This window comes from Danio rerio, chromosome 7 (genome assembly GCF_049306965.1).
Source record: "Danio rerio strain Tuebingen ecotype United States chromosome 7, GRCz12tu, whole genome shotgun sequence".
Classification (NCBI taxonomy): domain Eukaryota; kingdom Metazoa; phylum Chordata; class Actinopteri; order Cypriniformes; family Danionidae; genus Danio; species Danio rerio.
The window spans coordinates 32,796,354-32,821,532 of record NC_133182.1 but is presented as its reverse complement, the minus strand read 5'-3'; the positions used below and the strand labels follow the sequence as shown (position 1 = coordinate 32,821,532).

The 25,179-nt window shown below is 36.0% G+C and overlaps 1 protein-coding gene and 1 long non-coding RNA gene across 3 annotated transcripts in view; both read left to right on the top strand.

Moving 5' to 3' along the window:
• Positions 1–22,581, top strand: part of gas2b (growth arrest-specific 2b) — a 33,056-nt gene extending 10,475 nt beyond the window's left edge. The window contains exons 2-8 of the mRNA XM_002662837.8: positions 725–889; positions 4,636–4,745; positions 5,439–5,580; positions 8,913–8,976; positions 9,056–9,455; positions 11,031–11,138; positions 21,129–22,581. Coding sequence (XP_002662883.1) covers positions 745–889; positions 4,636–4,745; positions 5,439–5,580; positions 8,913–8,976; positions 9,056–9,455; positions 11,031–11,138; positions 21,129–21,341 — 1,182 coding nt within the window. The 5' untranslated portion in view covers positions 725–744 and the 3' untranslated portion in view covers positions 21,342–22,581. The remainder of the gene's footprint in view (positions 1–724; positions 890–4,635; positions 4,746–5,438; positions 5,581–8,912; positions 8,977–9,055; positions 9,456–11,030; positions 11,139–21,128) is intronic.
• LOC137496178 (uncharacterized) lies at positions 16,617–19,622 on the top strand. Of its 2 annotated transcripts, none has more exons than XR_011016308.2 (7): positions 16,617–16,692; positions 16,797–16,918; positions 17,735–17,818; positions 17,939–17,993; positions 18,093–18,168; positions 18,243–18,419; positions 18,756–19,622. It is a non-coding gene; the product is annotated as an uncharacterized lncRNA (long non-coding RNA). The 2 variants fall into 2 exon arrangements; XR_011016309.2 differs by having other exon boundaries at positions 16,831–16,918; positions 18,756–19,621.
• Positions 22,582–25,179: the final 2,598 nt, after the last annotated feature.

Sequence of the window (25,179 nt, the reverse complement as noted above, 5' to 3'; positions counted from 1 at the left end):
CTCATTGTGGAAACGTAGCCCCGCGGGTATACGTATTCGAGCGGTTTTTGTTTTCACGGATCCGCGAGAGGCCGCTGTGCGCGCTTTTTCGCGTCTCCAGCGCCTCTCGGTAGTGCGCGCCGTTCGCACCCGCGCTGTTCTGCGCTGTGGAGCGACCATCCGTCCGACTGGCTGGCCAAACGACCGAACGATCGACCGGGCGGCCGACCCCGCTGCCCTCCTCTTCCTCCTCCTCCTCCTCCTTCCCTAAGCCCAAGCAACGGTTTGCAAAAGCCATCCAGAAAAAAAAAGCGTCTTTGATTTCGACCGCGTTTTCGGATTCCGCCACGTTCTCGCCCTTATTTTTCGGATTCTGTTTTTCATCTTACCTGATTTCTGGAACTGCTCTTCCCCAGACCCGATCCGGGTCGTCCCCGCAGCCAGCTCCTCTTCCTCCGGGCCTCCGCTCCGCCAACGTAATGCTGAGAGCTAAGCGGACAAACTGGTAGCAGCGGGAAAGCCCTCCACTCCGAGCACGAAGAGGAGGAGCGGAGCGGCGCCACAATGCCCCGCAGCGTTTGCTCAAGAAAAACTAAACGCGGCTGTATGTACCTCTGGCCACGAAAACCGCGGTCTCCAGAAACGTCCGCGGGGCTACGTTTCCAGAATGAGCTTGGGTTGCAATTTTTAGATGTGTAATTATTTTAGAACATCCTTTACTTCACCTGTTTCCTTCTCTCTCCAGCTTTCACTTCTTGAGTCAGTATGAATGGTCCGTTCAGCCCCAGGCGGGAACCAGGGCCTGACCTGTCCTGTCTGCACCAGTACAACGAGTGGCTGGCATGTAGGCATGAGTCCAGTCTGCTGCCCATGAAAGATGACCTGGCCCTCTGGTTAAACAGAATCCTTGGTAAGAATATTAAAACGAGTCAATTCAAATTTGCATTAGAATTAGTGGTTACTGATTTATAACCTGAGAATCTTGAAGATCCTGAGGGGAAAATTCTGTCATCATTTACTTGCCTTCATGTCATTTCAAAACAACAAGATATTTTGAAGAGCAATGATTACCAAACCTTTATATCCCAAAACATTCACTAGCAACGAGGATGAGGTACTACTTTGATATGGACAAACCTTAATGTTGAAATGTAGTGAACCAGAAGTGGCTGATTGTGTCCGGATTGGGAACTGTATAACACAATCCTTAGGGCAACCTTCTGCATTTTACAGCAACCATCAATTGCCGTTGGCAGTTTTACATATGGAAAGTTCTAACTAGGGCTCAAGTATGTCAAGAAAAGTTGTGATTTTGAAATTATAGCCATCTCTGGTCACCAGTAGACCCACTTATCATTTTTTTCTTGGATTTTAGGATAAGACAGTGCCTTGTTCTTCCCTAATGCCATTTTTACTGCTTTTGTGAACTGTTGCCCTGTTAGTGTAGATGAGTTTCGGTCCATTTTCAAATGATCTTACTCTTCTTGATTGCATATACTGTATGTGGGTCAATGTTTATGAAAGTTTTTATTTGTTGTATTGTCTTGTGTTGATAATTGGTTGTAAAAGGATTACTTAACGTGTTCTGGACCAAAAGTACACGTGTCTGTACAGAATAACTATTTTTTTCCCATCCCTATTACTTGGCATAAATACGGGTTAAGGATAAAATCTTATAATCCTGATTAAATCCTGCATAAAGGCAAAAGATATGAAATATTCTGTGTCTGCCCATATGCTTACAGAATATCGTTTTAAATAAAATTCCTAAAATTCCTCTGCATCTTGGATCAATGAAACATGCCCTGATGGGACCCAAGGAAGGACCTGCTTTTCTCAGACAGGCTGACTGTTTTATACGTGTCCCTACGTGTCCTGACCTTTGTTGTCAGAAATACTTAAATCTAAGGGCTGAAGAGATTTGATGAAAACAACATCTAAAGAGGTCTAAAAAAAAAAAGAAGAAGAATGAAACCTTTAAGCCATAAGGCTGATGTTACCTAAATACGAAACAGAGACACAACAACCTCAGAAACGAGATTAGAAAAGAGACACCAGAGTTGTTGTTGTTTCCACAGAAGAGGCTGATGAGGGATTTCTCTGCTCAACACACGCTTCTCTTCCTGTTCCTGTTAATCTCAGAGCGTTATGGCTCTCTGTGGTTGGCAGACAGCAGGAGACCTCTTTGTTTCTCCCGATCTGAGCTAATGACCTTGCCCAGTCATTCTGCACATCAAGATTTCTGTTTTTGTTGTGGTTTCCCTCCTGTGTTCCCCTTTTCCAGGCCCCCCGATTCCCCTTCACCTCGATGGTTAAGCTCCGGTGCCACTGCTGTGCCTGAATCTGTATGTACTTAACACCCAGGCCTGAGGAATGTGTCTGCACTGCCGTGAGAATCTCAGAGCGAGTGTACTTAGAGGATTTTTTTGGGCATCTTCAAGTTGCCCAAGGTACTGAAAGAGTAATAAATTAAAGACTGAGGGGAGGATTGTGAGGAAGGTAAAACAACAACACACAAAAATTGTGTTTATTTTAACCCAGCTGGGTAACATTTTGGAATAAAATGCATAATCCAGCTGTTGGGTTTCTTCCTATTTTTATTATTTATCCATATTTATGATTTATTAAATTTGAGATTAAGTAATTCTCATATATATATATATATATATGTATATATATATATACAGTTGAAGTCAGAATTATTAGCCCCCCTGAATTATTAGCCCCCCTGTTTATTTTTTCCCCAATTTCTGTTTAACAGATTTTTTCAACACATTTCTACATATAATAGTTTTAATAACTCATTTTTAATAACTGAATTATTTTATCTTTGCCGTGATAACAGTAAATAATATTTGACTAGATATTTTTCAAGACACTATATAGTTTAAGTGACATTTAAAGGCTTAAGTAGGTTAACTAGGCAGGTTGGGTAATTAGGCAAGTTATTGTATAACGATGGTTTGTTCTGTAGACAATCTGGAAAAAAATTTGCCTTAAGGGGCTAATAATTTTGTCCTTAAAATTGTGTTTAAAAATTTTTAAACTGCTTTTATTCAGCTCAAAATAAAACAAAAAAGACTTTCTCCAGAAGAAAAAATATTATAAGACATTCTGTGAAAATTTCCTTGCTCTGTTAAACATCATTTGGGAAATATTTTAAAAAGAAAAAAATTCGAAGGGGGGGCTAAAAATTCTGACTTCAACTGTATATATATATATAATATAAAGATTCATTCTCATTAATTTTTGCATTTTCTTTCCAAAAGATATGAGCGGCAAAATTGTCTATGCACTATGTAAATATATAGAGTAGACATTTTTAGGCACCTTGTTAGAACGTTTGTCAGCATAGGTGTTATTTTTGCTGTCTCCAGTAGTTTGTGGTACTGTAATTTTCAGTTTTCTGACAGTGACACAATGGCCTGCTTTAGTGTTGACACGTTGTTGACAAACTAACAAATGCAAAAACAGTTCAATTTACTTACTTACTCGACACAGATATTTGCACCTCATCTGGTAAATTTTTGCAAGACTAAAGTCTTAATGGAATTAGGGGGATTCCAGAAATCTCGAAAACTGCTTGCTGAACTCTCAACTCCTAATTTTAATGACATATTTCAAACCAGCAACAAAATCTGAAGTGACCTGACTTATTATTGTTCTTGCTTATGTCCTAATTTAATTGAAAACATGGCAGGAACATGCACAAATATTGGAATGAGAGCAATTTTCTTTACAGCTGTTTCAGTGGTAAACAAAGAACAAAGACAGAACCTATAGCGGGTGCTCCCCCACAGTCCAAAGACATGCAGTACATGTGAATTAAATAAGTTCAATTGGCCGTAGTGCATATGAGTGTGTGCAAGAGTGTGTGGGTGTTTCCCAGTGTTGGGTTGCAGCTGGAAGGGCATCAGCTGTGTAAAACATGTGCTGGATAAGTTGGCGGTTCATTCCGCTGTGGTCACCCTAGTTTAATAAAGGGACTAAGCCGAAAAGAAATGATTAAATGAATAATTGAGGACGACACTTGTAGAATGGGATGTGATGTCCTTTCTCCTGTCAAAATTAATGCAGGTCACAGAGTAGACTATACCAAGTGAATCTGTGGTGATTTCCCAAGATATGAAGTCTGTTGATTGCCTATTTCAACTGGAAGGCAGGGATCTCATATTTTGTTGCATATTTATAGGACTGCAAGTGAATTCTGTTGATATATCTGTAATCTTCAGTAAATTGGAACCTTGTATGTATGTATGTATGTATCTATGTCTATGTGTAAGAAACTGAAGTATACTTTACGTTCCACTGCATGCACAATGTATGGTAGCTATTATTTTGCTATGTATTTTAAATGAATTCAAGGATATATTATTGCTCATAATGTTACCTTCATTTTAGCATACATGCAGAGTCAAACACAAACACAGGCTGACTCTTTCAAGTGTGCCTGTATCAAGCTCATGTGTCTGTGTTTGACTCTGCATGTATGCTAAAATAAAGGTAAAAAAGAAATCACATTTCTTTGGGCTTAAGCGTCAATATGTAATCTATAGCTACCAGATCATCTACAAATAATTCAGTGCCTCTATAACCTCATGTTCTTTCTCTTTCTTTCATTGCTCATTTGTCATTCTCTAAATGCTTTTTGTACAGGTCTGGATATAACAGTGGACACATTCATGGACAGACTAGACAACGGTGTCGTCCTCTGTCAGCTTGCAGAGGCTCTGCAGGAGAAGATGATTCTGGCCAGCAATGGCAAGGTGCCCAGAACTGTAAACAGTAATATTACAGATTTAATCCTTTTAAATCCTCTTAAAATAGTTCTTAACCCTTATAGATCACGTTTTGAAATATTCATAGGAAAAACTATTGAGTGTTACAGAGGATTATTACTAGACTTTTGGACTTTTATGACTTTAAAAAAGTAAATTATATGTAAATGAAGTTGCCATAAAGGATTCCTCACCCGAAAAGGGGTTAAGATATATTGTAAAATCAAAACGTTTTGCTACTGGGAAACTAGTGTTACAGCTTACTACTAAGACACAGTTTATGCTCTCAGTATTTAAGTAAAAGTTTAAGTAATAATAATGATGGAGTTTTGATAAATGAATGGTCGGCAAAAGAAACTTTCCAAAAACGTTAAACCTTTTTAATGGTATACTATATTACTTACAATTTATATAGCTTCAAACTGCACTTTCCTGTCATCAACTGCCAGTTTTTTAACTCTTTTGTAAAGTTATGATTAAAGAAAATATTGCTCTGTATCTCCACTTTCCTGGCAGACTTTTATCCTCTGACCGAGACCTGTGTGTCTGCATGCTGGTATAATGGGGGTGCATCGGTATATGTTCTTAAAAAAACAGTCAACAGATTGACAATCATTTATGAGTTGTCATGAGCTCACAAGCTAACCAGAGATTTCAGCTAGTTTATTTGCTGTCCCATAGCCTATTATTCGACGTGTGATTCGTTGGCGACCTGATGCAGCCTCTGGATCCTTCTTTGCTCGTGACAATACAGCTAACTTTCTGTACTGGTGCCGTAAAATTGGAGTGGAGCAGTCTCACCTGTTTGAGTCTGAAGATCTTGGTGAGTAGTCAAAGCACCACAGTTTTATTAAATGTTTGTTTATATTCACAATTTACTGTATTGCTTTATTTATACTTTTTCCTTCTTTGACTTATTGTGTAAGTCTCTGTGATCTTTATCTTAATGGTTATTAGTATTATTTGTTTTATAGATTTTTTTTTTTATATTCCCATTTGTGTTTTTTAAGGCATCTCCACTTTATTAGGTACACCTTACTAGTACCGCGTTGGACCCTCTTTTGCCGTCAAAACGGCCTTAATCCTTTGTGGCATAGATTCATCAAGGTACTGGAAATATTCCTCAGAGATTTTGGTTTATATTGACATAATAGCATCACACAGTTGCTGCAGATTTGTCGGCTGCACATCCATGATGTGAATCTCCAATTCCACCACATCCAAAAGGTGCTCTATTGGATTGAGATCTGGTGACTCATTGAACTCATTGTCATGGTCAAGAATCCAGTCACCTAAATCCCCTTTCTTCTCCATTTTGATGCTCGGTTTGAACTGCAGCAGATTGTCTTAACCATGTCTACATGCCTACATGTATTAAGGTGCTGCAATGTGATTGGCTGATTAGAAATTTGCGTTAACGAGCAGTTGGACAGGTGTACCTATTAGAGTGGCCGGTGATCATATATTCCTGAAAGTACAACGCTTCTGATTTTACATCAAAGTTGTAATATACAGTATCTTTGTTCTTACTTTGGACCTTGTTCCTTGAATTGTGTAGTTTAACAGAACTCACTAAATAAAAGAACACCACCATTTTGGTAACAGCATATTTTTGTCTGCTATTGTTTATTAAAGAGTTGATTGTTTTGTTTCTGTATGAATCATATCTTTTGAATGAATCATTTGAATGAATCACTCATCATAAACAGGACTTGCCATCTATTCAAGTTTAATATTAATATCCATCATATTATGATGACAAATGATTGTTGCTAGTAGTGCAATGTTGTAATAATGGTGTAAAATAAGGTAAAGATCTGCAGGTGCACAAATACCTTTTAAGCAAATCAGATCAGTATTTTTAATGTTCACTTTAATCAGATGAAGTGAATGTCCAGTTTGAATGAGCCTTGTCCAGTGTGTGCATTCAGTGTTTCTTTGGGGCAGTGCCCTGAAGAACTTCTGAATAGATAGGCAGTATCAAAATCTGTGTCACTCCACTGTTCCCTGCATCACACCCTTGGCCCCCGCTGTCCATCACTGCAGGATAAATAATGGAGAGAAAGAGAAGGAAATAGAATCGAAAGGACAGCAGGTCAGGGGAAAATGGGGAGTGGAAAAATAGGATCAACGATAGCGAATACAGTATAATAGAGAAAATGAAAAGAAGTGCACATAGAAAGGTTTCGAGAGGATTGATAAAATAATGTTGTGTTCAAGAGTAAACTAGTGTTCAGTAACTGCTATAAAAGCAGCAAAACCCTTTTTTCAGTCTTTTAGTTCTTTAGTTTTACAGGTTTATAATTCACATTACATAATAAGGGGGGTGAAATATCATAGTCTTAAAACCTGAGGGATGGTTCCAGTGACAGAAGCACAGTATTATCCTAATGATGTGTCTTTGCTTTTCAATGTTGTTAAGTTGTTTTGTTTTGTTTACATGGATTTCATGTTTGACATAAATGAAAGTGATTTATTTATTTATTTATTTTTAGAAATGAGAAAGATAATGGTTTCTGCGTTTATGTTAAACCTCAAACTAACTGAGGGCCCTTATTAAACTTAACAATAATCACAGCTTTTAAATTATGGATTAATCTTTTGTTGTTGTTGTTGTTGTTGTTGTTGTTGTTGTTTGTTTGTTTTCTTTGGGATTCACACATTCAAACCATGTCTAAATGTAACAGAAACAGACTTTTGTTTTTGTTCTTGATGGCTCAAGTTTCTGCTTGATTTTGCCACAAAATTAGCACTTTTCCATGGCACTAGGACAATCGTCATAGTAATTATTTTGTGTTAAAGTTTAACTTTGTGTCTGCATTGCAAAGTCTAAAAAATGATGATGAGCTTATGCAAACATCTGGCAGATGAAAGTGCTCTGTGATGTTTAGTATTGTCACAGTAAGATGTAATACTTTTTCAAAAACAAAAGTACACAACTTTAAAAAAATATATATTATAAGTAAAATAACACATTTACTGTAAATTGTAGTAAAAAAATAAATGGCAGACAATAAAATTTAAGGTTTATTATTTTGTTTGGAATTTACAGATATTTTATTAAAAACAAACCTTGCTTTTAATTGAATCTTAGTATTTGTTATTGTTGTTATTATTATTATTTTTGCTACTCATTACCACTAATAATAATAATAATAATTATTATTTATAATAATTAATAATAACAGTGTAATTATTTTTATTATTTTTATGTGGATTGGTGTCTAAATACAAAGAAATATTTAAAGAAAATTATTGTTTTCTAGAAGTAAACCGAGGCTTTAAGCAACCGTGTTCTTTATTTTCTTACAGGGTTATAATATTGTAAGTTGAGATATGTTATTATGTAATGTAATTTTGCTAAATATATATCAGACGTCTTTTCACATTAGAAATCTTTGCAAGTGTTTATCAAAGTTGCTTTTATTGGTCCCACTTTATATTAGTGTCCCTAACTACTATGTATTTACATCAAAAAATAAATACAATGTACTTACTGTGTTTATAATGTATCTGAGAACACTTGTGGTGCTTTTGAGTTGGGATAGAGGTTGGGTTATGGACAGGTTTGGTGGCATGAGTAGGTTTAAGGGTAGGTTAAGGTGTAAGGGGTGGTCAACAGTGTATTTACAAATGTAATTACAAAAGTTAATTACAGATGCAATTACATACATGTATTTAATCAAGCATAAGTACACAGTAAATACATGTATTTACACAATAAGTACATTGTAACAAACTTTTAATTCCTATGTAAGTACACATTAGTTAAGGCCACTTAATACAAAGTGAGACTCTTTATTAGTTTATTCAACAGAATCTCACGGCAATTCGTAACTTTTTCATTTAGTGGCTAATTCGTATGAATTTGTACGATCTAATTTGTACAATTTAGTACGATTTGCTTATCCCCCAATGCCGGTTGGGGTTAGGGGTGGGGTTAGGTGCCACGCCTCCTTTTAAAAATCGTACCATTTCGTACGACTGAACTCGTACGAATTCGTACGAATTAGCCACTAAACTGGCAAAACGTAAAATACGTTTTCTCGTGAGATCAGGCTGGTTTATTAGTTTACTGACATCATAGCTCTCTGAGGGATATTTTGTGTGTCTATGAATGTGAATGTGTGCATAAAAATGTACGTCTTTCTCCAGTTCTTCAGAAGCATCCAAGAGATGTGTGCTTGTGTCTCATGCAGCTTGGGAGAATCGCTTCAAGGTAAGCTGCTCTGATCCTCTTGAGTTTTTCCTATCATATATCATCTTTCGATCAGAGCTGAATGCATATTCTCCCCCAGGTATGGCATTGAGCCGCCTGCGCTGGTCAAGCTCGAGAGAGAGATTGAAAAAGAAGAAGATGAGTCTTCATCTCCATCCATGTTGTTTGCATCACCTCTGCCGTCTCCTTCCACACCACCTGTGTTTTTCCCTGCGGATCCTCTAGAGCCTCCTCCAGGCTTGAGGCCATCATCCATCTCTCCTCCAGCATCGTCTCCATCTCCTCCTTTGGTCCCGACTCCTCCGCCAGAGTCCGCGTCCATCATTTCTGACCCAAACACGCATCCAGAACCTCAGCCAACCATCCCAACTAACTCATCACCCATCAAGACACCAGTCAAATCAACGCTGCCCTCCCCAACAAATGGCTTTGCCAAGACTAATAAGAGAAAGAGCAGTGGTAACCTGCTGGATGATATCGTGAGTACTTTTAGGTCATATACTGAATGTGGTTTTCCAGTGCTTGGGAATTTTTTTACTGCAATCATTTATTTTCCATCAGTGTTGGGTTTAATTATTTACAAAGTAAATAATTTAACAAAATTACCTTTCAGCTAAAACATAAAGTGAGGAGTATTTTTCATTTTTATGTAATTTTAAGGCAGTTACATGTAATACTGTATGTAAATTCAATAGTTCTATAGAAAACAATTCAGAAAAGCAGAGTCATATACAGTCATTTAAGTAATGACATATAGCGTCATTTTATTTTTCAACTAAAGAATGTTTAGTATTAATCAAGAAAATCGCATAAATTAAGAAAACTGCAATTATTATAAAAATAGTTAATGACAGTATATGGTATAAATTCAGAGACGCAGAGTAATTGTAAATAAACATATTTTGTCATTAATACATTTTTGTTTTTTTTCAACTAAAGGTTTTAATTGTTTAAGAGCTTCACATGCTCAAGAAACAAGGCGATATATGATATGTATTACATATGGTGTCAAACATTTTGTGCTTTGTAATTTTAATACATACTGTATATAAGTTAAAAAAATTAAATTTTTAAAAAAAATCTAATACCAAACAGTACAGGAAAGGGACTCGTATATAAAAAGATTGATCCTTTAAATTCTGTTGTCTTGGCCTTAAGATTTTATGGGCATTTGTTGCTTTTATTCAAGTAATTAAAATAATTATTGAGTAACTAATTTACTTTTCAGCCAAAGTAATCACAAAAGTAATTTAAATACATTTGCAATGATGTAATTAGTAATTAAAAACTTCTTTGAAGAAACTTGCCCAACACTGCTCACCATCAAGTGGTTACAAACCCTTGATGAGTTTATTTTTTCTGTTTAACAAAAGTGTTCTAGTTTTTACAATTCATGAAGAGAAAGGCAATTGCACAGTACTCAGACCAAACTCATCCCCTCTATTTTTGCTTTGAGGCTCTTTCTTTAGGGCGTAGACTGTGTACACTATTGTACGCCAAAACGAACACGTATAAAAGATACATTTATTTTTATTGGCAGTGACTGTTGAAAATTAAATCTTTAATTGAGGTACAGTATGTTTTTGCAGGTCAGTGTCTGCCAATAGGCATACATATACCTACACTACCGGCCAAAAGTTTGGGGTCAGTTTTTTTTTTAAGAAAATTATTCTGTTCATCAAGGCAGCAATTATTAAATGTAAATAAAAAAAAAAGTTAAATTGTAAAATATTTATTAACATTTTAAATAACTGCTTTTTTATTATGAAATACTGCTTTCTTATTTGTATGAAGTTGTTTCAAATGAGATGATTACTCCAGTCATTATTGCTTTTATTACTGTTATCATTAGCACTACGGTTACTACTAATACTTCTACTACTAGTACTACTACTACTAATAATAATGTTAATAATAATAATAATAATAATGATAATAATTCATTTTAGAGTGATTTCTGAAGGATCATGTGACTGAAGACTGCAGTGATGGCAAGAAGAATTGGACTGTGAGTAAACTTCATTTTCAAAAGCATGTTTTCTTTGTTGTTTCAGGTGAGGCAGATATCAGAAGATCCACCATGCAAATGTCCAGTCAAATTCTGCATTGAGAAGCAGCCAAAAGGTCATTATCGTGTCGGAGACAAAGTCCTCTATGTCAGGGTATGTAGTGCATTTTCTGTTTTAGTAGAAAATCAGACAAAATGTTATGTGATATGTAATTTTACTAGCTTGCAAAGTGTCTGATTTCCATTGACTCCTGTACGGCGAATTTAAATGATATGTAAACCCATGTTTCATTGTTTGTTATAAGCGTCGACATGTCAACAAGCCCTGCTCTGCTTTTTCAGTTTCTTTAGAAGCACAAATATTAGTTTTGAACCTGAAAGAACACAGTACTCAGTCAAGGCAAAGCCTCATGGGAGCTAGGGTTGCCTGGCAACACGAAGAAAAGGTTCACACCTTTGAATAGGGAAAAAGGAGGTTCAGACTAACAAATATCTAGGATCAGACTGTGCACATAAATCAGAACAGATAATGCCCAAGAAACAACAGGATCATCAATTGCTCACTCATACTCAATATACAATTGAAGTCAGAATTATTAAACCCCCTAAATGATTAGCTCCCCTGTTTATTTTTTCCCCAATTTCTGTTTAATGGAGAGAAGAGTTTTTCAGCACATTTCTAAACATAATAGCTTTATTAACTCATCTCTAATAACTGATTTATTTTATCTTTGCCATGATGACAGTAAATAATATTTGACAAGATATTTTTCAAGACACTTCTATACAGCCTAAAGTGACATTTAAAGGCTTAATTAGGTTAACTAGGCAGGTTCGGGTAATTAGGCAAGTTATTGTAAAACAATGGTTTGTTCTGTAGAATATGGAAATAAAAAATAGCTTAAAGGGGCTAATAATTTTGACCTTAATATAGATTTTTTAAAATTTAAAACTGCTTAAATTTAAAGACTTTCTCCAAAAATTTTATCCGACATACTGTGAACATTTCCTTGCCCTGTTGAACATCATTTGGAAAATATTTTAAAAATTAAAAATAAATAAATAAAAAAATCAAAGGGGGGCTAATAATTTTGACTTCAACTGTATGCTTTGTAATTTAGATTTTAGAAAACTTAAAGTGCCTAAAAGCTCACACATGAGTCTTTAAAAAGGCAAATGCCTTAATCTCCTTTAGGGAATAGTTGAATATTTAACACAACTGTCACTTTATTTAATTTGGGAACTCAATACATGCTTAATTAAACATATTGGAATACACTTTTCTTACATTACACACACTATTCACTGTCAGATTAATAGCAATTAATGTTAATAAGAACTTCTCTTTTGTCAATTTGAGGTATATCTAGTATTTTCTGCTTGAAAACACAAACAGAACCTTCAAATCTACTCGATTAAGTAAAACCTTGTATATAAATCAATATAGGGGTCATGTGGAATGATTAGAGAAACTGTTTGTAATTACAATACACTTGTTTAGATTAGACTTCTGTGATTGCGAAAGTTCACATAAAAGCAGAATTTATGTACTTTACATTGGCCATTAGCAGCGTGATTGATATTCAGGGGCTTATATCCTTGCTTTTTGTTTTTTTCCGCCCTCCCTTTTATGATTTTTCATTCAGACATATCCTTCGGGCACCAGTATGTGAGGCTGAGAAAGAAAAGCAGCTGCTTTTTATGTCAGAGATCCAATTAGGAAGAGAGAGGCTTACTGTAGCACTCAAAGAGAAAGAGAGGGGAGCTTTTAATATCATTTCTCACCCTTCTTTTCAGTGGAAGAGAGTTGGATGTGTGTGTTTTTTTTTTACTTCTGTTGTGTCATCCTCAGCTAAAATGAAAGCAAAGGAAGATCCATTAGATCATCACAATAGCTGAGCTGTGTAGTGGAAAGAGTAAGGAATCGGTAAATCATTAAGAAATACGTTTCATGCCCCGTCTGTCAATAACAGGGATATTAATGGGGGCATGAATACTTCACTCTTTAGATCTGACTTGAAAGCGTAATGCCATTTTTAACACTGACTGTTGAAAACTACTTATCTTTATCTGACAAAACTTTCCTTTCACGGACCCCACATTGGCTAACACTAGCTTCTTAACACTTTTTACATGTGCTCTGGAGATTTGTGTATTTTGGCTATATACAGTATGCCCTATGCTTTAGGTTTATCTTGCACCTTGATCTGTTTGGTCATTAAGGATATATTCACCACTCTTTGTTGCTACACAAATGGTAGATCAGTGAAACGCTCCAGATATGAATCTCATCCAGGTGTATTGAAGTGGGAGGCACACAGGAAAACAAACCCACAAGGCACTTCTGGTCTTGTTTTTGCCTGTTTGATGTGCTTTAAATAGATTTTCCTGTGTGTAATATTATTTGCCGTCTCAATCAGACATATTGAATATCACTAAAATAATGAAGCACTCTCACTGATAAGACAAAATATGACCACATGCCTTATATGCTGATGGTCCTCCCATCTATGTGTAACCCGTCTGTCCTACAGCAACTACAGTACGTCTGTCACTAGAGCAAATTGAGATTAGGGGAGTGAGATTTTATCCGCAAAGCACTTTATTAGCTGGTCTCCATCACACTCACCCCCTAAAGCTCAGTCTCATCCGGGTCACGGCACCAATGTAAACTGCACCATCTACTTGCTCCGAGCTGTGATTGAACTGTGGATTGTTTGCATGGGAGGCTGTTACTCTAACAGGAAGGCTAAAGAATACAGTGTCTGTCGCAAGAGCACCTTCTTGAGTTCAGGGTTCACTCGCTGGCCTCATTACACCTGTGCTGCTAAAACAACACTAGTCTGCCAAAGCATGACCTTTGCAAGACCCTTGAAGTTGTCCTGTGATTTATTTGGCATCACGATTTTTTAACAGCAGATCCTTTAAGTCTAGCAAGGTGGATTGAACTTGTTGGTCAGGCACGTCCCACTGACTCTCAATTAGAATTTGAATTCTGGGGAATTTAGAAGCCAGAGCACTGCACAAACCTGAACAATGTGCTTAGAAAATCATTTTACTGCTGAAAGAGACCACTGTCATGAGGGAACTGCCATGAAGGGGTGTACCTGGTCTGCAACAGATTTATCATGATCCTGAATGGCTAGACCTTGAGTTTGCCCTGAACGCAATGGCCACCAGCAATTATAACTACTACATGTAGTACAGGCTTACTAGCATATCTGAAGGACTCTGTTCTACCTCTGTGCTCTATCAGTTCCTGTTGACATGAGGATTTAAAAGCTGCTAGAATCTGCCATCTAGTGGGCAGGGCTTGGACATAACAAGCGCTCTTTTTTCTTCATCAATTTTTTAGTAGAGGAAAAAGGCCGACTAATCAATTTCGCTGTCATCATCGTGTGCTGTGGGCTACAATAAGAAACGAGAAGAGGCGAGAGTCAGATTTAATTTGATAACACTGGCTTTACAGAACAGACAGAGCATGTAGATGATTTCTAATAGCTCACTTGGTTATTTTATCACAAGATTACTGCGTAACGCGTTCATTCTGCTCTGCCTTCGACTGTTTTTATTCACGCACAGCTCAAAAGCTTGACTGACGCGGGGTTTTCTTAAACAGCCCCCCTCCCTTCCTCGCGCCTCTTTCGTGTATTTATTCATTCCCCCTCGCCCTCAGTCCTCTGTCAGTCCTGACATTTTAATCTGCTTGGAAACAGCTGAGACTGATCAAGCCGCCTGGTAATTACAATTACACTGCTTGGCAAACGTGCCAAACGCGTATGTATGTATCCCTCTATTAGGATGCATCGAGCTGATCCGGTTTGGAGGGAGGCGCACAACATATAAATCCAGTTGTCTTACCAGCAGCTTAACAGCTTTGTAATGGGAGGGTCAAGACTGATAAGATGGAGGGAGGGGGAAATAGATGAGGGTCTGTGCCTCGAGAGACAGAGACCCATTTCTCAAGAGACCTGACCCGTCTTGTGCTCTCCTCAGTTCCAATGCATTTCTATTGCGCGCTCCTTGTTTTTGATCTGGTGCGCGCAAGAGTAGGTGAGTGTGTGTGTGTGTGTCCTTTGCTGGTGCTCAGCTGGTGCCGTGAGGTGGCGTTTCATTAGGCTTAATGAGATTTTAACAGAACAGTCTCTCTCACTCTGCCACCTTTCTGACTGGGTTAATTTCCCTTTCATCAGATCTGTTGCATATTAGATGTAGACGCTGAATATTTGATGAGAGGGGTTGTTATAGGGAGATCATTTTTAAAAATCTTACAAAGGATTAAAAATATTTGTACTATTAAAATATAGAGTTCTCATGCAGATGCATTAATACCCTCTATTTCTGAACTGAAACATGTATACAGGGGCGTAGCGGACTTTTTAAACGTGTGGGGACAGCTAAATGACATCAATTTTGCATTAATTTTATTATTAATCACAAGTTAATAATGGTACTAAATGGTTTCTAAATGGTACGTCTCTAAAAGTGAGGGGGATGTATCCCCTATCCCCCTTGGTTGCTACGTCCCTGCATGTATACATCTTCCCTGCTGAATAAACAGCATATGCTTGTAAGGTATGATTGATGCTGGTTTTGCTGGTCTCGATGCTGCTTTTACTGGTCTTGATGCTGGTCTTGCTGGTTACAATGCTGATGCTGGTCTTGCTGGTCTCAATGGTGGTTAGGACCAGCACTAAGACCAGCAAGATCAGCACTAAAACCAGCAAGACCAGCAAAACGAGCATTGAAACCAGCAAGACCAGCATACATACCTTCCCACTATGTCCTGTGGTATTTCAGCAGGGTTATCTGATCAGCATCTTTTTTATTATTGTAAATATTTAAACAATCAGTGTTGAATTGAAACATTGCTGTTTTATTCAATTGGAAACTACGACAAAAACGATAATAATTTAATAAGGTAACAATAATGATTGTACTATAGCTTAAACTTTTATCTTCAGATACACTCTCAGAAAAAAAGGTACAATGAGGGTACAATTTTGTTCCTAGAGGGAACAAAATATAAAATTGTACCTTTAAAGGTCCCATATTGGTCCTTAGGGTACAATTTTGTACCCAAATGGGCTATAAAGGTACAAATGTCCAGATTTAGGTTTGAAAGGTACATTTTTGTACCTTTTATAGCACATTTGGATACAAAATTGTACCGTAAAGGACCAATTTGGCACCTTTAAAGGTACAATTATATAGTTTGTTTCCCTATAGGAACAAAATTGTACCCTCAGCTCATGATAAGATCAAGACACTATATAACACTAATTTAAATGTATTAATACTAAACATTAATACTAAAATACATAATTTAAAAATATAATAAATAAATAAATTGATTAAATTAAATATTTTAATAATTAAATTTTTTTCATGTACTTAAATTACATTTTTTCTCAAAAATGTTAATAATTTAATTTATAATTGAATGTAATTTTAATCATTAAAAACGTAAATACTGGTTTTTGCTTACTGTTTAAGACCCTATAGTTTATGGTATGTAGAATAAGAACTATGCAGAGTGACAGCATCTTCATACAGGTGGTGATGTTGCTGTCTCTTTAAGAATTTGGCTTGTTGAGACGTTATAGTAGTGTTTGTTACTGAGGCGGTCTGTCGAGTATGCTGGCTGTTTACACAGAACTTCGCACGCTTTTCAAAGAAAAGTCTATTTTGGAGTCCACACTTTTCAGGTAAGAATGTATTAAAGATATATTTTCAGTCTCATTTTTACATGTGAAGCCGTGTTCTGTTGATTTTGTCTGACTCTCGGGTCTCGGCTTTTCCCCGCTTCAAGTGCTCCGGACTGCCTGGTGTACGTTGACCTGCAGGATGGAGTTTGCTAAGATGTCTGCAGCTTATTAAAGAAGTTAATACAATGTGATATCGAAGTCACCGAGGGACATAACGTTATAGACGGTGAGTACTATATGCTGTTAGTTTTCTCGGTGTAAAAGTTCCCTTTGTCGCCTACGTTACGCATTCGCGCCTTATATCTTACGTTACGTTACTGCTTTATTAATAAGTGTTGCCACGGCGGAATATAATCGCAACCCAATTAGCAAAATACACTCGGGCCAGCTGCGGCGGCAGAAGCGAGCCGACGCTGCCGTATCCGTGCACCGGAATCGGGCCGTGACCCGTGAGTAATGTGCGGTGTGGCCCGGAGCTCGCGCGACTAAAGTCTTCATATACCTTGATATAAAACTTTTTGTTATTAATACTGGAAATTTGTAATTATCGATAATGTTTTATATTTTGAGGCCATTTTTCTAGCCACGGATGACCGCGGAAATGTAATTTTAGACGGTTATATTAGTTACACCGCCATTTTGTGAAGAAAAATCACAATTTTGTCACCAACAAAGTGATTGATTATGTAAACGTGGCTAGTTACAAACGTGGCGTGTGTATGCTTGTACATATCTTCGTTTCAGTGTCTAAGTTACATTAATGTTGAGGAGTGTCCACAAACTCTCATGTCCAGAATTGTTGGTGCTTTACTATCGTTTAACGTTATACTTATGTTAATGTAGAATTATTAACATACCATGTTGTATAAATCGACGTTTTAAGTTATACTTTGTTCTTTAATGTAATAATTTGTCTCATCTGTTCTGAAACTGGTACCTTGAGCTATTTTACCTATTTTATTAATATCTTAAAATAAGTAAATAGTTATTGCTTTATCTTATTGCTTTCCAGAAGTTTTTGAAGTTTCCAATTGTCTTTCAGGACAAGATTGAACAACAGAATGCAGCCTAACAGCATCAGAGCAATGAAGGCATCTCATATGAAAGCATGGCTCAGTTACAAGATGTAAGTATCTCTCATTATCTATACCATGGTTTTAATGGCTTACATACTATTTTAAATTTGTAGGTTTTTACTTACAAACAACAATAAATGTACACCCACATGTTTAAAATTATTTTCTAGGTTTTCATCGAAAGATGAGAGATCAACTGAAGAATGCTATTGACCTGACTCTAAGGTACTCTTTCTAAACTTTCTCCACTTGATTAATATTATGAAATTCAAGCTTTGGATGGATTCATTCATATTTGTTTGTATGCCACATCTTATGTTCCAGGAATTGATTTTACAGCAGCACTTCTCATGTTGCCAGCCTTGTTAAGCGAGACACTTGAACATTTCGTTGTGCTCCGGTGCGTATGTTGTTTTCTGTTCAGTATATGCTGTGATAATTGCATTTTATAATTCTTGATATTCTTCATATTAGGATGACGCAGTGGGTAGTGCTGTCACCTTACAGCAACAAGGTTGCTGGTTCGAGCCTCGGCTGGGTCAGTTGGCATTTGTGTGAGGAGTTTGCATATTCTTCCAGTGTTCGTGAAGGTTTCCTCCAAGTGCTTCGGTTTCCCCACAAGTATAAAGACATGCGCTATAGCTGAATTTGGTAAGCTTATTTGTCTGTAGTGTATAAATGTGTGTGTGAATAAGCGTGTCTGGATGTTTCGTAATACTGGGTTGCAGCTAGAAGGGCATCTGCTGCATAAAACATGTGCTGGATAAGTTGGTGGTTCATTCCACTGTGGCAACCCCAGATTAATAAAGGGACTAAGCCGAAAAAAAACTGAATGAATGAATGAAATTTGTATTAGTCTTTTAATCTGTGATACTTTTTTTTTTAATCAGTGAATATTAATTATTTTACTTTCTATGCATGTGGATTTTCTCTTCATCAGTGATAGAGTGACTGATATTAATGTAATTATTGCTTTGTCATTTACAGTGAATCATCTTCACCACATCCAACAGTTCAAGTACAGGAGGAGGCCACCGACTGGACAACTGTGTTAACAAGACGAGTCACGGCAGTCTTCAGAGTTGATGGGATTGCGATTGGCCGGGCTAATGATGTGGACGAATATACATTTTTGACATATCCATCTTATTAGAAGAACACCTTGATGTTTCTGCAGTGGAATGTTTTGAATGAACGGTGGACAGTGACAAGCCTCGATCTGATCCAGTTACCAGAGTGATCAACCTTGTTTTTTGTTTCTCTACATGCTCTTGGGATAATCACAATCATCAAGTTAATCCAGCACACTGCTATCATTCATGCATAAAGCAAATTTTTAAATAACTTGTGGTCCTAATGACTATCAAAGAACATTTTCCAGTTATGAGTGCTTTACATGTCATGTTTATCAAAAGCATAAACACATATTGTGTTACAACAAATTACAACTCCACTTGAGGATGATGAGGAGTAATCTACTGATGTTGAGGAAGAGGCTACTGATGTATTTGATTTTCTGCACTGTTGAAGCAATTTATAGAGAAAGTTTGCCTTCATTCTGAAATTCAGAGAAAATGTTGATGACAAATTATTTATTATGACCGAGTATTGACCGAGTAAAGTGCAGTACTTGATGTAGCCTGTGTAATGCGTTTATAAATCTTAAACAGTATTCTTGTGGTCTTTGTATTAAGTGTAGATTATTTAGTTTTTATTCTTATCTAAATTGTTCTTTTTACTGTTTTACATGTCTGCTTTATACTTGCTGTGTAATTTTATTTCTTAACACATTCAGTAGTGAGTTGTAATGAAATATTTCTACATTAGTAAATAAAAATGGACATCTGTGAACCAAAATATTTTATTTATTTATTTGTGCATGCAGTCACCAAAGGATCAAAATGCCTGGGTCAGTACCCTGAAAATACTATAAAAGGTACTGAAATATAAAAAGGTACATTTTTGTACCTTCAGTGTCTAGGGTACAAAATTGTCCCTTAAAGGGTACAAATGTAGAAGGTACAATTTTGTACCTTTAAATAGAGGTACAAATTTGTACCCTTAAGGGTACCACCCCAGTGAAGGGCCATTTATACCCTAAAAGGTACAATTTTGTACCTTTTTTTCTGAGAGTATAAAATGGTTCATATTTTATTCTGCAATGGTTTGTATGTTTAATCAACAGTCCCAAAGTGTCCCAAAATAGTTCTTAAAACATATCCACATTCTTTTGCACACAAAATTTACAAAAAACATTTTTGACATCTACTGTAAATGTGCTCGTAGGTGAATTATTACTATATACATCTCTCACAAATCTCCTTTTTGAACTTATATCTTCTAATGGAAGATGTAATAAAAAGCTGTACAACATTATATTTGTGCATATACATTAAATCAATCAGTACTGAAGCCAAATCTGGAGCTTATCGATCAAAATAACTTACGATAACAGTCCAAAATTAGTACATCCAAATTTAAATGTTAGGGAAAAATATTAAAGACAAATGTAAAAAAAAAAAGAGCAAAATTCAAGACTAACAATGAAATTTTTTACATTTTGTTGCAGTTTTGTAGTTTGTAATTTTTTCCCCAACATTTTGCAAGAATTTAAATGTATTATCTTTTTATTTTTTTTTAGGATTTTCAGTGACTAGAATATTACTTAGAAAAATATATATCTGTTTTATAAATCTGTCTTGTTCTAATTGTGTTGAGAGCAGTGTGTGTCTGTCTGTCTCTGTGTGTGTGTCTGTCTGTCTGTCTGTGTGTGTCTGTCTGTCTGTCTGTCTGTCTGTCTGTCTGTCTGTCTGTCTGTCTGTGTGTGTGTGTGTGTGTGTGTGTGTGTGTGTGTGTGTGTGTGTGTGTGTGTGTGTGTGTGTGTGTGTGTGTGTGTGTGTGTGTGTGTGTGTGTGTGTGTGTGTGTGTGTAAGAAGATTAGAAACTATTTCAGTGTTTGTTCAGTAAAATGTATGAGTTGGCATGTATTGTACAAGGGGAAACCAGTTTGGAGCTTTGGTATATATGTAGTTTGGTAAGCGGTTTTGCATGAAAAAAAAAGGTCAAAAGTTAAATATCACATGTATGCACCTGTATATGATATCAAAATAAAAATGCTAACAATAAACAAAGTGCTAATTGATGTTTTCATCATTATAATTTTCACTGTAGAAATGCTATTAAGCAATGCATATGTGGAAAAAACAGTGTGGGGGGAATTATTACTTAAACTACAGAGATGTTGTGTATAGGTTATTATTACTATATTAGTATACAACTGTAGACAGAAAAGTACTTGCAGCTGAAGAAACTCTCTCATTTAAGAGTGATGTTGACTTTTGTTTTGTCTCTCTCACACAGATGCTGAATGATAAACATGCTATGGTGCGTGTTGGTGGCGGATGGGAGCCCTTTGGCACTTACCTGTTAAAGCATGACCCATGCAGGATGACTATGATCGCCCGACCTGGTCCCAAATCCTCCAAGCCTAACGGCAGGTCCCCAGTCAAGAGAGAGCTGTCCCGGGACAGCTATCTGGTCGTAGGTAGTACACAATGTCGCTCTAAGAAGTGATGGGACTCAGCAACCTCTGCCTCAATCTACAGCAGGCTGATTTTGATATTTTTTAGGGGGAAGCAGCCCAGGTGGCTTGATCTTGTTTTAATGTTGACAATATTTTTTCATTTTGGCAGCAGTTCCTTAATATTTTTACCCCAAAGTAGCATTTACTAAGTCACAGTATGCTTATCAACAGTCTCAGAAATAAAGGTACACTACGAAACATAAACCTTTAGCAGTTTTTAGCTAATTTGTACACGTTAGGAAATCATTTGCACCTTAAGGTGTCAATATGGTGTCCTTTAAAAAAAAAAAAAAAAAGGTACTGTCCCGGTGACAGCTTTCAAAAGACAAGACAAAGACATTAAAAAGAAAAATGAAAACTATGCAAGCTGAGAGAAATTCTGATTAAGACTAATATAATTCACAGAGATTCATTTTCAATGAGTGTAAAAATAAAAGCATTCCAGTTCATATTAATAATAAATTAGCATTTAGAAAACAAATTAGCCAAGTCAGTTAGTAATATAGCTTTCATATTCAGCCCTAGGCATGCCAAAGTTCCATATTAAGGAATTTATTGCAGTTTAAGATTCTTTTAATATATTTCAATGTTTATGTTTTCCTTCAGAACATGCTTTATTTTTGTATGATGCATCAATTTGGTGCTTTGTTGGGTCACTTTTTTTAGATCTGGCCTGACACAAAAGAATATTAATCTGTATTTTTTATATAGGACATATATATCTTATTTCTTTTTTTCTTTTTAATAAACATCCTCCTGTTCTTATTGTTCTTATGTTACATTTTAAAAAGGGTAAGATCTGTAATGTTTTATCATTCATAGAGGAGCCAATGTCTTATATATTTTTGTTCTATTGTAACTTTTAATTCTGATTATGGCTCTGTTATTATATTATTATTATTATTATCACTACAATTTAGCTGGTGTTTAAAATTGAAATGTGCCTAAAGATCCTCTAGATGGCGCCATATATCAAGTCAAGAGCTTATTTCAGTACTAAAGCTGACAACTTTTTCATTTAGAAATGTCATGGCTACAGGACTGTGAACATACAAATATGTAAGACAGAATGCATTTCATACATGAGCCACCTGTTCCATATGCTTCCCTTCGTGTATTCAGAAATATGATTATTTTTCATCTGAGTACACACTGAGCATGCACTCAGATGAAGCCCGAAGGGATTATCAATTTAAAATCATATTAATAAAGAAGTACATCATGATTAAATGCTACTAACATTTTATTTCATAAAATAAAAGTCATTTAAAAAATGGACACAATCTAAATACACTGAAATTAATAAATATGATGGCATGCGAGACACTGACACCTGTATTGTCCAGCTGTAATTATGAAATGAACCAGTAAAAACAGTTCATACCCCAAAATAAATGTAAAAAGTGGTGCTACATCGGCTGCCAAAGAAAATGGCAACTTTTGTACAAATGTCTCTCTCCAAACGTGACAAAACACTTGATGCTTTTATGTACTTGTGCTCTTTTTTCCACCTTAATCCTCTCTAAAACATTTTCAGATCTGAACATGAATCTCGGTGTGGTGTTTAAAACGTCTTCGCCACTGTTTTCAATCAAAACCCGATCCACAGTTCATCAGAAATGTCACAACCAATACAACACTTTCCCACCTACCTAAAGGGATTAATTCTTTTGGCTTTGTTCAAATGCTTTTATACCATTAAAACACTAAGATTCACCATAAAAAATGACTGGACTTGCCAGTTTCCCTCAATACGTAATTTACAAACACAACCCTATTTTTTCCAAAATATACACTCAGAATACTTACACAGTATTTGTTGTCCTTTAGGCAAGACACTGCAGGCAAAAACTGTTTACTTGTTTTTTTTTTTTTCCATAAGCCTGTCAAAAGATTTTGAGCTTTGTTTTTTTAATGGTATATGGATGCAGCCTTGATGCAAGTTGAGACTGCATATCTCAGTGATGCAATGTCAGACACAATGCACTCAATGGAGCTAGTGACGTCACTGTAAGGGGTGGGGTTAGGTCAGCGCATTAAATAGCATTGGATGCAACACAGATTGCACTGCACCAGGTCTGCATACAGACACCTCTCGTTTTTTTTTTTTTTTTTTTTGGCTTTTTTTGGTCGTGTTGTGCAGGACAAATGCACATAACTGATTCAGGTTTGTTAAATCTAAAATATATTTGTGTTTCTTTTATCAGTCTTTATCTTTCTATATTTATTTGTAGCTGTTAATATTTAATGCAATGCACATTTTTAAGTGCTGTTTTCTTTCAAATATTGTTTTTCTCCCACATACATACACTAAGCATTAGTTTTGTTCATATCTATATTCTGAAAGTTTTTCCTGGGACATATATTCATACGTAATCACCCGCTTCGAATGGTATTACTAGATTGAATGGGCATTATCAGTGTTTATCATCTGATAGACATGGGCCAGTAGGGGCCTTCTGCACCTACTGGTAGGCTCAGTAGGCGGTTATCCTCCATCCACATGGTTAATCAGCTATACTAATAGAGAAGACTCCAGATCCAGATCTGTTTTTACATTACTGTGACTGTTAGGTTTAGGGTTGGGGTAGACCAGGGGTCACCAATCTCGTTCCTGGAGGTCCGGTGTCCTCCTGGGTTTAGCTCCAACTTGCCTCAACACACCTACCTGGGTGTTTCAAGTGTACCTAGTAAGACCTTGATTAACTTGTTTGGGTATGTTTGTTGAGGGTTGGAGCTAAAATCTGCAGGACACTGGACCTCCAGGAAAGTTAATAAGACGTAAATAAAATACAATTAATGGGAAATTTAATACATAATATAAATAATAAATAACTTCCAGCCACAGCAGTGTGTTATCTATAGCTGATTTACCATGCCGATGGATGATAACAGCCTTCCACCCATTCAACTGAGTGATAGCACTGAAATCAGCTGCACATAATTGGCCTGAATTTTTTTACATATTATATATATTTTTATATATATATATATATATATATATATATATATATATATATATATATATATATATATATATATATATATATATATATATATATATTCTACAAAAAAAAATGGAAAAAAAATCTGTTAAATACCTGCAAAGCTGCATTTTCTAAATTATGGATTAATTAAAAAAAAATCAAAACCTTTGTCAGAAAACAAACCAAGAAATTGAAACCTATATCTAGTTTTTTAAATATTTGTGCAAACAATGTATGCAAATTAGTGCTTATTTCATTAAACATGACCTGATTTGCATATTTAAAGAAAAAAAATTAGAGAACTCTAAATAGAATAAATGTAATCAGTCAACGGGGAAATTGTAAAACTCCTAGTTGGTTTGTTTTCATTTTCCTTTTCACCTGCAGTGTCTTGCATTAACTATTGCGTTTCCCACCTCCTCCATGTATATCAACATCAGTATATTGTGCTCAAGGATTGATCTGGATTTTGTGATTTCTCTGAGACTATGAATGTACATTTGGCAAAGACATGTGAGGCATTGTTAAATGATTTATGGTAACTGTGCTTTTCACAGCATCCTTAATAAATAATATCCATGGTGAGAGAAGGATCAGTATGAATTATTCAGATATCTTAGAGACACACTCACTTTCAAAAAAGGCATTACTAGATTATTACTAGATTAAAGCCTTCAGGCTTGTTGATTTTTTTTTTCTTCTTTTTTAAATATTGTTTGGTTGAAATTGAAATTCGTCATAGAAACATTACATGATGTAAACATTATAGCTTGTTGCGTGTCTTGTATTTGTTATATATTAAACGCCCTGCTGCTGAAATCCTTTGTCTTGATTTAAATTC